Source organism: Hydra viridissima, unplaced genomic scaffold, assembly GCF_058129835.1.
Source record: "Hydra viridissima isolate aposymbiotic clone 2 unplaced genomic scaffold, HvirCarnegie_v1 scaffold_9, whole genome shotgun sequence".
Lineage (NCBI taxonomy): Eukaryota > Metazoa > Cnidaria > Hydrozoa > Anthoathecata > Hydridae > Hydra > Hydra viridissima.
Window position 1 is genome coordinate 6,954,329 of NW_028324308.1, and position 13,610 is coordinate 6,967,938.

At 28.3% G+C, this 13,610-nt stretch overlaps 2 protein-coding genes, 1 long non-coding RNA gene and 1 pseudogene across 4 annotated transcripts in view; 2 read left to right on the top strand and 2 right to left on the bottom strand.

Annotated features, from left to right (window-relative positions):
- LOC149883793 (uncharacterized) overlaps nucleotides 1-2,115 on the top strand; it is a 26,148-nt gene extending 24,033 nt beyond the window's left edge. The window contains exon 4 of the long non-coding RNA XR_016456059.1: nucleotides 2,053-2,115. This is a non-coding gene — a long non-coding RNA (uncharacterized LOC149883793). The remainder of the gene's footprint in view (nucleotides 1-2,052) is intronic.
- LOC145185112 (Golgi reassembly-stacking protein 2-like) overlaps nucleotides 1-5,315 on the bottom strand; it is a 9,638-nt gene extending 4,323 nt beyond the window's left edge. The window contains exons 1-3 of the mRNA XM_080060888.2: nucleotides 5,138-5,315; nucleotides 979-1,059; nucleotides 426-522 (exon numbers count right to left, since the gene is read on the bottom strand). Coding sequence (XP_079917014.2) covers nucleotides 426-522; nucleotides 979-1,059; nucleotides 5,138-5,200 — 241 coding nt within the window. The 5' untranslated portion in view covers nucleotides 5,201-5,315. The remainder of the gene's footprint in view (nucleotides 1-425; nucleotides 523-978; nucleotides 1,060-5,137) is intronic.
- Nucleotides 5,316-5,434: 119 nt separating this feature from the next.
- On the top strand, nucleotides 5,435-7,944 carry LOC145185113 (large ribosomal subunit protein uL5-like). The gene is made up of 4 exons (XM_090099207.1): nucleotides 5,435-5,598; nucleotides 6,100-6,262; nucleotides 7,297-7,646; nucleotides 7,886-7,944. The coding sequence occupies exons 1-4, from the start codon at nucleotides 5,593-5,595 to the stop codon at nucleotides 7,907-7,909; spliced, it is 543 nt and encodes a 180-aa protein (XP_089955333.1). The 5' UTR covers nucleotides 5,435-5,592; the 3' UTR covers nucleotides 7,910-7,944.
- Nucleotides 7,945-9,973: 2,029 nt separating this feature from the next.
- On the bottom strand, nucleotides 9,974-12,176 carry LOC149883794 (uncharacterized; annotated as a pseudogene). The gene is made up of 2 exons (XR_016456060.1): nucleotides 11,897-12,176; nucleotides 9,974-11,657 (listed from the first exon to the last, which is right to left on the bottom strand). The product of XR_016456060.1 is annotated as an uncharacterized LOC149883794 (transcript).
- Between the last annotated feature and the right edge of the window lie 1,434 nt (nucleotides 12,177-13,610).

The following is a 13,610-nucleotide window of genomic DNA, read 5'->3' on the forward strand; positions in this document are numbered from 1 at the left end:
TTTACATAAACTTTAAAATTATGAGGCTCTAACAAAATCTGGAATCATGTCCTCCTTTCTGCCTTCCCCCTCCATCCCTTCCAACTTTCATCAGGATGGTAATCTCATATATAAACAGGTACTAATTACTAAATGGGTTTTGTTCATTGTAATACTGAAAAACACATAAAAATGTATATAAAAAGGTTTCAAGATGGTTGTCATTTTTACTTAATTCGTAAATCCAGTTCTTGTATGAAATGATATTTTTTTTATAACATTTTCTTGTATTTAACATGAAAAAGTTGATTTAATAGGTTTGAATCTTTAGTTTCTAGTTAAAGTCAGGTACAAATCATCTACTTTCTATGTCATTATCTATGATAGTTAAAACTAAATTTGTGATCAGTTTAGATTCAAATTACTTTTGAAAAATCATTTCTCACCTCGAACCTTTCTTGTTTTGCTGCTATAAACAAGAATCTTTACAGGCTTCTCAACATTTTGTTTGAGCACCTCTTTCAATGTTTCATTATCTTGATCCTGCAACAGATAGAGGGAAATTTAAAAATACAATAATCTGAAAAGAGAGTTAATTGTGTAGGTATGTGAGAGTTAATTGTGTAGGTATGTGAGAGTTAATTGTGTAGGTATGTGACAGTTAATTTGAGTGAATAAAGTGTTTATGCAATTATGTAGTCAGCATATCATTAATTCAGAGTTTGTTTACTTTAATGTTTCCTCAAGAAAAATTAATTTCAAGGAAATGGTGTAAAGATTCAAATTTCTTATCAAGAGTTATGATTAAGAATTGCTTTAAAGTGTTTTCTATCATCATAATACCAATTTGTGTAACTAAAAACTATATTAAACTATTGAGTATGAGGCAGTCAAAAATGGTAGTCAACAGGTTAGTTAAGACTATTCCTTATTGTTGATACATTCAAACAAGATTAAGAAACAAAACAACAACAAAAAGCAACAAGAATAACAACTTACTAATCTTTGGTTTTCCACTGACACAATAAAATCAAAAAAAGGTTCAAGTCCAGCTTTATATCCTGGTGATCCTTCTTGAACCTGAAGAAAAGAAATTTAAAAATCATTCAGAAATAAATTTTTTTAAATGAAATAAACTTGAAATGATGATGATCATCCGATACACTTTTCTATTTGAATTAAATATTTATTAAAGTAATGATATTGAATTCAAACAATTTCTCTTGGAATTGAAAAAGTGGATTGGGCTGAAGTTACATATGTAAAAAAAAAACAACAACCAATAATTATACTTTTTTTAAAAAAAAAATAAAAAAAAAAAAATAAAAAAAAACAAAAAAACAATATAGCATATTCAACCAAGTGGCAATTCCAAAAATCTCATAAAAAAATTTATGCATTCATAGGTTTTTAAGTCTTTTTTTGAAATCACCTCAATAACATTTATCACAAATTCTTAGACTTAGTTATCATTTTCATGAATTGTTCTTTTCATAGCATGCTTTTGTTTTGGAAACAGGAAACAGATCAGTCATATTAGTCAAATATGGAAGATGTTGAAGTACCCAAAAATGTTTTTTGCACTACATCACAGTCCTATAAGTTTTCAGCTCTTCAAAATTCTTCGCTATTTTACTAAGGAGCTTGCAATTCTCAATGTAAGCAATATTTTGGCCCTCATTTAAGGTATATGGAACAAAAAGAGTAAAGACTAGGGTTAGGATTGTAATTTTAAAAATTAAATACAATTACTATTGTGATTGTAATTTTAAAAATTAAATACAATTACACATTACAATACAATAATATTGTATTGTAATATTACAGAAACAATAAAAAAAATTTATTTTGGTATTGTATTGCTGTGATGAAAAACAATTAAAATAAGTATTGTATTGTATTGTTTTAATGAAATAAAATTACAATAACTATTGTATTGTTTTGATGAAAACAATTACAATAATTATTGTAGTGTATTACTTTACATTAAAGTAGAAAAGCTAACGTATTTTAACGTATTTATATTCATCTCTGATGAACTTACTATTATTTTTGCTATTTTTTTCTTCTCAGGACGTATTTTATGTTGAATCGCTGTCTTAGGTCTGCCGAATCTCTTTCATTTGCAGAAAAATGGTAATTTCCTTTTTTTTGATCCCTTTAACTTTGATTTTCAATATTTATAGTTGCCCAATTTACCAATCTGGCACCCCTTCCATTATGTTTCAGTAAAATAGAATCAATCATCAAATATTAGTTGAACCCTATTTCAAGGGTACAAGGGTATATAGTCGGCAACCGGACTATTAAAACATTTATTAAATTTTGACAATAACAATATATTGTTATTGTATTACAAAGATGAATTACAATACAATATTTATTGTTATTGTAGTGGGTCATTACAGTACACTTTTTTTTCAAATATTGTTATTGTTTTATAAAGATTAATTGCAATACAACATTTATTGTTATTGCATTATAGAATTACAATAGTTGTAAATCACAAGTATTGTTATTGTTTCTAAATTAAGTTAATACAATAACAATAATTATTGTTACTGTTATTGTTTTCATTACAATTACAATAGTCCCAACCCAGCTTAACTTAAACAAACATTAATTTTTTTAAAGAAAGTAAGTGTATTATTTTTTTCAGTTAATTAATCTGTTTTTATTTCTCCATGTAAATTTTATTTCAGTTCTGTATCTTATAGTTCTGTATGTTAATTCTTGAACATAACAGATTTCATAACAGAAAAATTATCTAACATACACATTTATAACTTAACATTAGCAATTTTATTACATCTTTTATTATTCTATTATATTTTTATTCTAGTTCTTGATAAATTTAATTTTATTTGTTTAAAATCTATATGGCTTAAATAGACTGTCTACAACAAAATTTATAAGAAGTTTGTTACAATTAATACCAACACCCTGAATTTTGGTATTAATTGTAAACTAATCCTTAACATCCTGAATTTTGGTATTAATTACTGTCAAAATAGATTCCCATCATGACAGTTATCTGATTTACACATTTGTAGCCAAGTACTTGCATTTTTGCCACATTTGTTATTACTATACTTTTAACTGTTTATAACTTTATTAATTGCTGCTTAACATTTAAATATATTTGTTATGCTTCTGGTTTTTTTTTACTATAACTTCAACATAATCTTTGCTTTTGTATGCCCCATCAATAAGTGCATATTTACATTCATTCTCAAAGGGAACAAAAATAGTTAAAAACAATTAAACCATTTAATGTTTCATCATCAAAAAAAAAATATATGGAACTTTTTTTCACATATCTCATACAATATGAAAGATTATGGGCGCTAATCGACTTTCTCTCCCCCCCCCCCATTTTTTTATGATTGATTATAATAGAGAATTTTATGCTGATTCAGAAAAATATAAAACATGGACCTGAAAATCAATGGAAAGTGCTCTAATTCGAAGTCAAAGTTGTAAAAAACCCCACTAAAAACCCTAATATTCGCCATTTTCAGAATAATAAGTTAATGATCTTTTAGCTTACAAAAGCAATACATTGGTAGCATGGTTTTTATGATAAATAGTCGTTAAACTATGTTTATCTTGCACAATTTTTTGTGCTATGAAAATAGTTGTTTTTTGATTTATTAGAGAATAAAATGTAATGCAAGTAATGTACTTTCATAATAAATTTTAAAAAACAATTCAACAATTTTGTTTCCTAAAAAAAGAACTTTTGAAATTTAGTTCATAATTGTTTTATCACATGTAAAATTTATAAAATGTAACCCTCAAACCGTTTTCTTAATAAAAAAAACCAGCGTACAATACAATTATAGTTATTTATCAATATGTCTACATTCTCGCATTCTACGTTCAACCTTTATTTGAAATCTTCCATTAATTTCATTTTGTTATAAAACTTTCCTTATAATACTTTAAAAAAATAATGTAAAGGCTGATGGAAACCAGGTCTACTTATTGCACAATGCAACAGTAATTAATTTTCGTTAAAACTGAAAGCATTTTGAAAAAGATTTTTAAAAAATGGTGAATATTAGGGTTTTTAGTGGTATTTTTTACAACTTTGACTTCGAATTAGAGCACTTTCCGTTGATTTTCAGGTCCATGTTTTTATATTTTTCTGAATCAGCATAAAATTCTCTATCATAATCAATCATAAAAAGAAAGGGGAAGGGGGAGAAAGTTGAGTAGCGCCAAGATTATGATTGCACAATTGCAAAGCTCAATGAAAGTTAAATGAAAGTTACATAAGAACAAAAAACAATAATTTTTCTCTACTATTCTAAAATTATGTAGCTTTGTGCAACATTCAACAGCAAGTTAAAAACCTCATCAAGTTGGTTTATAACATTACAGGGTTCTTTGACTCTCAAAAACTATGTTCAACTTAAAAAAATCAAGTTATTCATATTACTTATAACTTAATGATATTACATTACTTTTTAAATTACTTAATACAGTATTAAGTACCACATATTATCTGGCAGCTATAAAATAACACAATTCAAGAAAAAATATTGCTGTATTTAAATGAATAATATTTTTCTATTGATAAATTTTAACTATATCATATTTTGTTTTGGAGCAACCTAATAATGTGTGCAGAGTTGGTACACCTGGAGTATCTTGGCTCCTTTTTAAAAGAAGCAAAGATACTCTATGTGTACTAACTCTGCACATATTATTAGGTTGCTGCAAAGAATTGCCAGATACTGCTATAATACCATACAAAGTAATAACATCATAATGCAATCTATTACATGACTAACTACATATAGCTCTGATAATTATTGACAGAGAATAAATTGGTCTTAGACAAAACTAATTGGTAAACTAAAACTACATAACATTTCCTTAATAAAAGGAATTACAAACAAAACTTAACATTGACAAATTAACAACAAATATTATCCCTAATCTTTCATTAAAAAGTAATTTACAAAAGATAATTTTTTTAGTATTTATCATGATTCTATATGCCAATTGATGTTAAGGGAATATATATCACTTTAATTACCAATTTTTTTTTTTTTTTTTTTTTTTTTTTTTTTTTGATTTTTTCAAATAAGCATTAGAACTTATAGTAATAGATTATTTGAAAACCATTAGTTTAAATGTAATATATTACCCGAAGCACATGGTAACCTTCGGTTCCTCCTCCAGGTATATCAACAGATGATCCGGCTCCCATTATATTTTCAGATTTTAGATCTACTTTTAAAAGAATAAAGGAAATTTATTTAGTAACTTATTTACAATATTTTTCACTACGTGGCCATCATGAAATTACACGCTAGATAACAGGATGTTTTTTTGTTTATAAAAGCAGGAAAACTACTTGTGACATGATAATAAAACTTTAAAAAAAATTATTATTTATATTATATAAACTATAAAAAACTTTTAAAAAACTTATTTTTTTTACAGTTAAAAATAAGTTTTTTAACTAAAATATTAAAATAAAAATCAAATTTGGTTTTATACTTAAACTTTGTTTCTCCGATATTCTGCAAATTTATTGCTCGGCAATTCTTCAACTTTCCCGTGGATCAGCACGATCTTTTATCATTCCTGTCCAACAGCATGGCGGTAAGGAAATTAAATAAATTACCAAATAAATATGAGTTACTTATCATACCCATTAACAGTACCCATTAATATTTGTGCCCGCAACAGAATGTTAAGTTTTATTTTAAAACAATATTTAGTTGTGTAATAGAACACCATTACCAATTAACCAAAATATAACTTACTGTTATACTTCGCCTAGTACAGGTCTGTTATCTTTAGTAAAGCTGAAAAAGGTTGCAAATTCATGATCCTGTTACTAAACAAATTAATAACTATTGTTTGATTCTAAAATAAGTAGCAGTGGGAAAATGTAAAAAAACACTTTTTATTAGACACAGCAGAAGTTAATGAAAAAATTATAAATTTTGTGAAGATGTTAAGTAACTAAAAAAAAATTTTTTTATTTCCAGTTTGCAATTCACATTTTTGTTTTACAACAAGGTCAGCTTTAAAGTTTAAAATAAAATTTTATAAAAGGTATGTAACTGCTAACAAACTTTTATTGTCAATATATTTTAGCCACCCAAAGAGGAAAAAAAGGGGGACAAAGTTAATCCAATGAAAGAAATCCGAATCCAGAAACTTTGCATCAACATTTGTGTCGGTGAAAGTGGTGACAGATTGGTTCGTGCTGGAAAAGTGCTAGAAGCTCTTACTGGGCAAACACCAGTTTTTTCTAAAGGTTTGTAATTTGTACATTGTAATAATTTTTGTTGTCATATGTATAGTAAGCTAATGTTTTTTGTTTTTTTTCTCTTAATACTAAAGGGTTAATTGTGTTTTGCAATTTTCTATGATAACAAACTGCTGTGTAATTATTAAAATTTAATATTTTATGTGAGAAATAATTAAACATTGCACCTGGTATATATGTATTAATAATATTTTGTTTGTTTTAAAATATCTCACCACACAAATCAAAGAGTTTTAACATCATTTTAAATAATTTGAAAACAAGTTTATTTTGGGGTACTTATGGTCAGAATATAATAGAAAGAAATATATATTATAGAAAGTTTATCTTTAAGATTGGTAAAGAAATGATGTTTATTAAGGTTGAGATTAAGTAGAAGTGTCAATGGAAGTTTGTTGCAGCAAGGAAGTAAACCTGTCTTCTCTGTAGACAAAATGAGAGATCTACCTAAAGCAGTTGTTACCAAGCAAGTTTAGGATATTCTGTTGAACTTGATCTACTAATTCGGAATTTCATAATAGACACTTATCCCTAATTCTGGGTTATGGTTCATTCTTGTCTGAGGTTTTGGCAGAATTATTGGTGAAAAAAGGAAACTAATTTAGGAATTTTTAAGGTTGAAATTAGATATCAAAATAATGAAAAGTTTGCTGATTTTTTCCTATATTTACCTTTGACAATCTATAAACTTATATTTCACACATTTGATTATATTTAGAGAGGTTTTTTGTTTCTCATTCTTTGTTAAGTTAGTTTTTGTATGGCAATTTTTTGCTTAATGTAGTCTGTTACAAACTCAATTAGATCCTACTTACATTTGGAGTACTTTATTACATGTTACAAATATTACATTTTTCATTAATCAGTGCTACTAATGAGTTCATTGTCTTACTGGCTTTAGTTAACCAAAGTATGCTTGCAATATTTTTAACTGTTAAGATTCCCACTTAAATTCTTGATGGGTTTGTATTACTCTTTTTTGATTATTATATTTTATGCATCTTGTATAATGATCATTTTAGCTCGTTACACTGTCAGATCCTTTAGTATTAGGCGCAATGAAAAGATCGCTGTTCACTGCACAGTCCGTGGAGCCAAAGCTGAAGAGATTTTAGAAAAGGGTCTTAAAGTTAAAGAATATGAATTGAAGAGAGGTAACTTCTCAGCAACTGGCAACTTTGGTTTTGGGATTGCTGAGCACATTGATCTTGGAATTAAGTATGACCCAAGTATTGGTATTTATGGTATGGACTTCTATGTTGTTCTTGCTAGACCTGGATATAATATTGCTTATAGAAGAAGAAAGAAGTCTAGTGTTGGGTTTCCACATCGCCTAACAAAAGCTGATTCTATGAAATGGTTTCAGCAAAAGGTATCATTTTTTTGTTTGCAGGTTTTCAAACAGTTATTGCTGTTTTTCCTTTTTTTTTTAAAGCCTTATTTCTTAATTATCATTTGTTCATTACACACTAAAGCAATGAGAACTATTCAAATGACTGTTTTAGACTCAGTGGCTAAAATTTTATGTATGTGCTTTTAAAAAATGCTGCATTAGGTTTGATATAGTCTCTAATATTTATTTTATTTCAAAACTTACCCTTTTTTTTTTAGTACGATGGAGTCTTGATGAAGTGATTGTACTGTGTTAATATAATAAAAATATAAATGAATTTTGGATATTCCTTGTTGGCGGGAGTTTAGTAGCTTATGAAATTATGACTTATTAAGCACTTATTCAAATCAATCTGTCAATAAAAAAAAGCGAGTAATGCTAACGAGTTGTTAAAAATCAGATTTTGAAGAAAGGATTTGATTAAAACAACTCAACAAAAAACCACCTATATTCTGGGGAAGAATTATATTTAGGGAATCATGTTCATCTTTTAAAAAAAAAAGAGCATTTGCCTTTCTTTTAAAATTAAAATTAGAAAGAAAACCATTAACTCTCTAACTGCGTCTGCAAAACATACTTCGCGTTAGGCATGCGCTGTTTAATTTTATCTGTTTTCATTTATATATCTGTAACAACTTAATTTAATGAAGAGAATCCTTGTCGTTGCCAGCTACCGTCAGCTGATACTTCAGTATCAACAATATTTAAAGAAGACTGACATCTTTGACAACATTTTAATTATTGTTTTATCCCAAAGTTTCCTTCGACTTGCTAATTTGGTTGCTTAACAACCAAATTAACCAGTTGAAAGAAACGTTGAATATATCAAACTTTCATACCAGAACGTTGAATATATCAAACTTTCATGCTAAATTTCATACCAGAAATTTTTGTTCAACCAAAGTTGTGTGCTCGTTACTGCGTTACGGCTAGAGAAAAAGAGAAGGTAGTTCCGTCACTCGAAAATATCAGTATATTAATGTATATTTTTTATGCGCTTTAAGATATTTAAGTGTGATGAATTAACTACAAGATTGCTTACTGTAAACTTAATGATTCCAATGTTGTTGTTTTGTAATATTTTTGTACAAAGGTTTGGTGTTTGAAATTTACTACCAAATCTACATTAGTCTGGATCCAGGAACTTATAACTACACAAATGTAAAAAATATGGATCCAGAACTTTACGAGACATATTGTATATAGTTTTCTCATCAATGCATTGTTTAAAAAAGAATTTTTTTAACGAATTAGTGTATAACTCCAAAAATTAGGTTACACAGTGAAAAAAAAAAACTTGTAGTTTTGACCTTTTTTTTTTTCATGTAAACCTTTATTTAGAACAAACATTATTTAAATATTAATTAGGCAAGGGCACTATCGTAAAAATATTTAAAAATGTGACTGCGGTCAATTTTTTTTTTCACATGACACGTTTTCCATTCTGAAGCTGCATGAAATACGGGGAAATGTTATCACTAACGGCGGCAAATACTTTGAAAAAACATTTTTTTTTATTCAAACAAAGTATGTTTACAAAAAAACTGCAGTAATTAATTCAAATACCCAATATTTACAAAAGATAGAACGATTCTCAATTCAAACGGGAAAAAGAGGCATTGTCACAATCATTTTTGAGTTACCTCGCCTGACCCATAGATCATGTTCAATTTATAATATCGAGTAGTCATAACTCTAGAATATGAGTTTGGTTCCCTTTAATGTTAACCTTAAATATTACCTTTAGAAGAATGGATTTTGTCCAAATCTTCTAAGCAAAAAATGGGAGAATCATAAACCACAGTCTGTCACTTTCACATTTTCCATATCACTTTTCCACAGTCTATTTCACTTTTCACTGTCTATGTTCACTTTTCATTTTCATTTCAACACATCATTTACTTAAGAATCATCATTTTGAAATTGCTCGACAGCTTAAAAATGTACGAATGAAGATGAATAACGTTTTACACAACTTTCAAGTTGGGTTTCAATATTGTTTAATAATTGATATTTAACCAACATTTGATACCAAATAGTATATAAAATAAACTTTATTCAATTGACGTTAAAAAATTTGCTTGCGTGTTGCGCTTTAAATTTTCCACAAAAACCATACAAATCGGCTTAAAACTACAGTCCAATGAATTTTCATGTTAAATTATTGCAAAACCCATTATTAAACCATCAAATTAAGTTCAAGGGCTTGGTTTTTTAAAGTGACACTGTTTGTCCCATGTCACCCCATGTTGGGGTGAAATGGGCCAATGGTTGGGGTGAAATGGGGCAAAAATAGAAATAAATAATTTTAAGCATTATTTTACTGTTTATTCTACTCCTTATAAAACATAACAATACACAAAATTTATTTATGTTTAACAAAAATAAAATACCATTCTAAATGCATTTGTAACTTTGTTCAACAGGTTGCTTGATGTTTAAATTGAGTCAAAATTACATTGATGTCTGAGGGGGTAACTTTTTTTCTTTTTCTTATCTTTATCTTCTTTTTTTCTTTTACATTATTGATAAACTTTCAACTAGTTCATTTCTTGTTGGTGTGTCAGTCAATACCAGGGACCTAGAACATTTTCTTTTTGCACTTTTTCTCTTTGCCACCCTTTCACCCGCTTTTGGAAATGGCCTTATATCTTCTGCTGTCCAATGGTAGGTAGAAGTGCTGATTTGCTGCTTCTTTTCATTAATAACTTTAGATACAATTCACAGTGAAGTGGGGATTGTTTGTTTGTCGGAATTGTCATTTGCTAGAATTGGTCGATCAGATACATAAGAACATAAAAAGTCAACATCACTGAAAACATATGGATCGTACGGGAAAATGCCAGCTGCTTTAAAACCATTTTGAATGTTTTGGGAAGTAAAGGCTCTTGTATAAGCTATTCCTAATTTTTCAGAAATGTCATATATCGTCATAGGAGCATTTGGATGTGCCTTTAACCATGAATCACATGCTGAATTGTAAAATTTCTTTAATGGCCCAAATACTGATCTGTCAGGTGGTTGGAGTTTGTGGCTGCAATGGGGTGGCAATTTCAAGAGCACAACATTGCTTTCCTTAGCTTTATCCATCAGTTCAATCGATATATAAGTTTTGTGGTTGTCCATTGTTAAAAGTAATGGATGATCCTTGCTAGGATGTCCATATTCTACAAAATGATCAAACCATTTAAAAAAAAGTTCTTTATTTATCTATCCACTAGGATTAGCATCAAATGTTGGTGCACCTTTAAGCATATGGCTACAAAAGTGGACACAAGGAAATATCAAAAACGGTGGAATAAGATTTCCAAGGGCATTAATGCAACCCACCATTGTAACTAGGGTTCCCCTTTCAGCAGAAGTTACCTGTCCTACTTGCTTTACTTCTTTACCAGTAATCACTTTCACTGGCTTATGAACAGTTGTCAGACCTGTTTCATCAGTATTGTAAATGCAATCAGCAGAAAAGTTATAGCGCTTCTGCACACTGTCAAGGTTTTTGAAGAAAGTATCTATCTTTGTGCGATTGAAACTAGTTGTTCGACTGAGGTTGTTAGCTTCTGGCATACGAATAGATAATTTTGTACGATTTAAGAACAAATAAAACCATTCAGTTCCAGCAGTTTCACTCTTTTTCCAGTTTTCTAGTATTTTAATGTCATTTTTAATTGCATTTTGGTATGCAAGTTGCTTTGTTTCTCTAACATCAAGTCCATAATGCATATTAGATGCTTGATGAAGATACATTGAAAGTTCATCTTCTTGTGCCTTATTAAAAGTATATTTATGTTGTTCATCAAAGTATAAGTTACTGTAAGAAGTTTCTTTATTAACCTTTATTTTCCGCTGTAAACTTGATTTTGAAATTGTATACTCTAGTGCGGCTGCTCGTAGTGATAAACTGCCAGATTCAACAGCCATCACAGCAGCTTTTATTGTATGAGCATCAGGCTTTAACCGACTTGTCACTCGTTTGTACTTTCTTGGCATCTGAAAAATTATTACTCGTATTACTCACTCCATTATTAAAAAAAATTGTGCTCTTTTTAATTGCATTAACCAAAATCCAGATTAGGCTATAAGTTTTAAATTTATTTTAATGAAAATAAAATAGTATCACAACCATATAAAACTTATAATGTGATTAAATTTAATGAGGTTAATAGTGAAGAACTTTATTTAAACTGAATTTAAAAAACAAAAATGATTGGCATTAAAACAATACTTACTGTGAAAGACATCTTCAGGACAAAGTAACAAAGAAATCCAATATAATTATTATTATTTTCTATGATAAAAAACACTTTACTATAAAGTAAACATTGAAATCTTATCATAAATATAAACATAATTTTCTGTTCACTTGCTTTTTTACAAAAATGTTGATTATAAAAGTTAAAGTACATTAAATTAAAAAAATGATAAAATTGAACAGTGCCCCTTTTCACCCCAATTCTCCTGTCCCAAGTCACCCCATCACTAGTAGGTGTGAGAAAACCTTTATTTTATATAGTTCTCATAGCCATATGCTAATCATATTTCTTCAGTAGTTAAATAAAACAATAGTGAATAATTAAAAGCCATAAACATAAAAATATATGCAAACAACACATAAATATTTAATATTAATGATGTCTTCAAAATCCAGGAAAATTGTTAGATTTTTACATATTCGCAAATAATCCGAAAAAAAATACTTCTGAAACTTAAAAAACACAATAATATGAAGAAGCTATTGCAAACTTATAACATATATAAAAAACTTTTGCTTTATTAAATTTTTCACTGAGATATTGCCAAGTCCCATCTCACCCCATGTCCCATCTCACCCCATGTCCCATCTCACCCCGTTCTCCCCTACTCACTAAATTAATATTATTAGTTTTCATCATCATGGAATATTACATACCTCCATTTTTCTTTTCTAAAATCAAGCTAAAAGAAAATGATTTAAGATTTTCTTGATTTTAAGCTCAAAAACTCAAACTTTAAAGAAAGGTTTTGTATCTTTTAAGTGTTTGAAAACATTCGTATGTTATAATGATTCAAAAATCAGTGAGATAAAATAATATTTATTAATTGATAAACACTAAATAATTGACATTTCTTCTTTCAGGACGAAGTCAACGCCAAATATGTCATACCAAATATAAGAATTCATCAGCAAATCAGGAATTTTGTATATAACCATGTATTTTATGTAGCCATCAGCAAATAACAAATATTGTATGCAGCCACGTATTGGGGTTAATGAAATTTTCAATATTCTTGAATATTGAAATTTAAAACATGACAATTTTTCAATTGGAAAAAACACTGCAATAAAGTTGGACTAAAAACATAAAAATATCCCTTTGGTGCTAAATTTTCTCAGGTAAAAGCAGTGGCGTACCTAGGGTAAATAGCGCCTGGGGCAAACACCGATCACGCGCCCCTCCTCCCCCACATAAAGTACTTAATTACAATTTTTTTAATAAATGACACAAACTTTATTTTATATAATATATTTATTTTATATAATATATTATTTCTTAATTTATTTTATATAATTCTCGCTTATTGTATTGCAACCAAGCCTCTTTTGCGCCCCTTTCAGGTTGGCGCCCACGGCACGTGCCCTGCCTGCCATACCCTAGATACGCCACTGGGTAAAAGTTGAACAAGATTTTAGTAGTTTTGCAATTGTCAACTCCTATTTGAGAGCTCGATTTTCTGACGAAAAATTAAATGCGAATTAGATTGCTAGACTAAGTAAAATTCTCTTATTCCGTTTGTAGTTTTGTTTAAAGAATGATTTTGCAATAAAAATGTTATTTATCTTAGAATGAAATAAAACAAAACCCAAACTTTAAATATTGTCAAAAATTTACATAAATACAAATATAGCTTTTTACAATTCTATTTCAACTTCATTTGTCATTATTTTCATTATTTGGGTTTAAA

Coding starts and splice junctions, on each gene's coding strand:
- LOC145185113 (XM_090099207.1), top strand. Junction 6,263..7,296: donor AACACCAGTTTTTTCTAAAG/GTTTGTAATTTG, acceptor TGATCATTTTAG/CTCGTTACACTGTCAGATCC. Junction 7,647..7,885: donor TGAAATGGTTTCAGCAAAAG/GTATCATTTTTT, acceptor TTTTTTTTTTAG/TACGATGGAGTCTTGATGAA.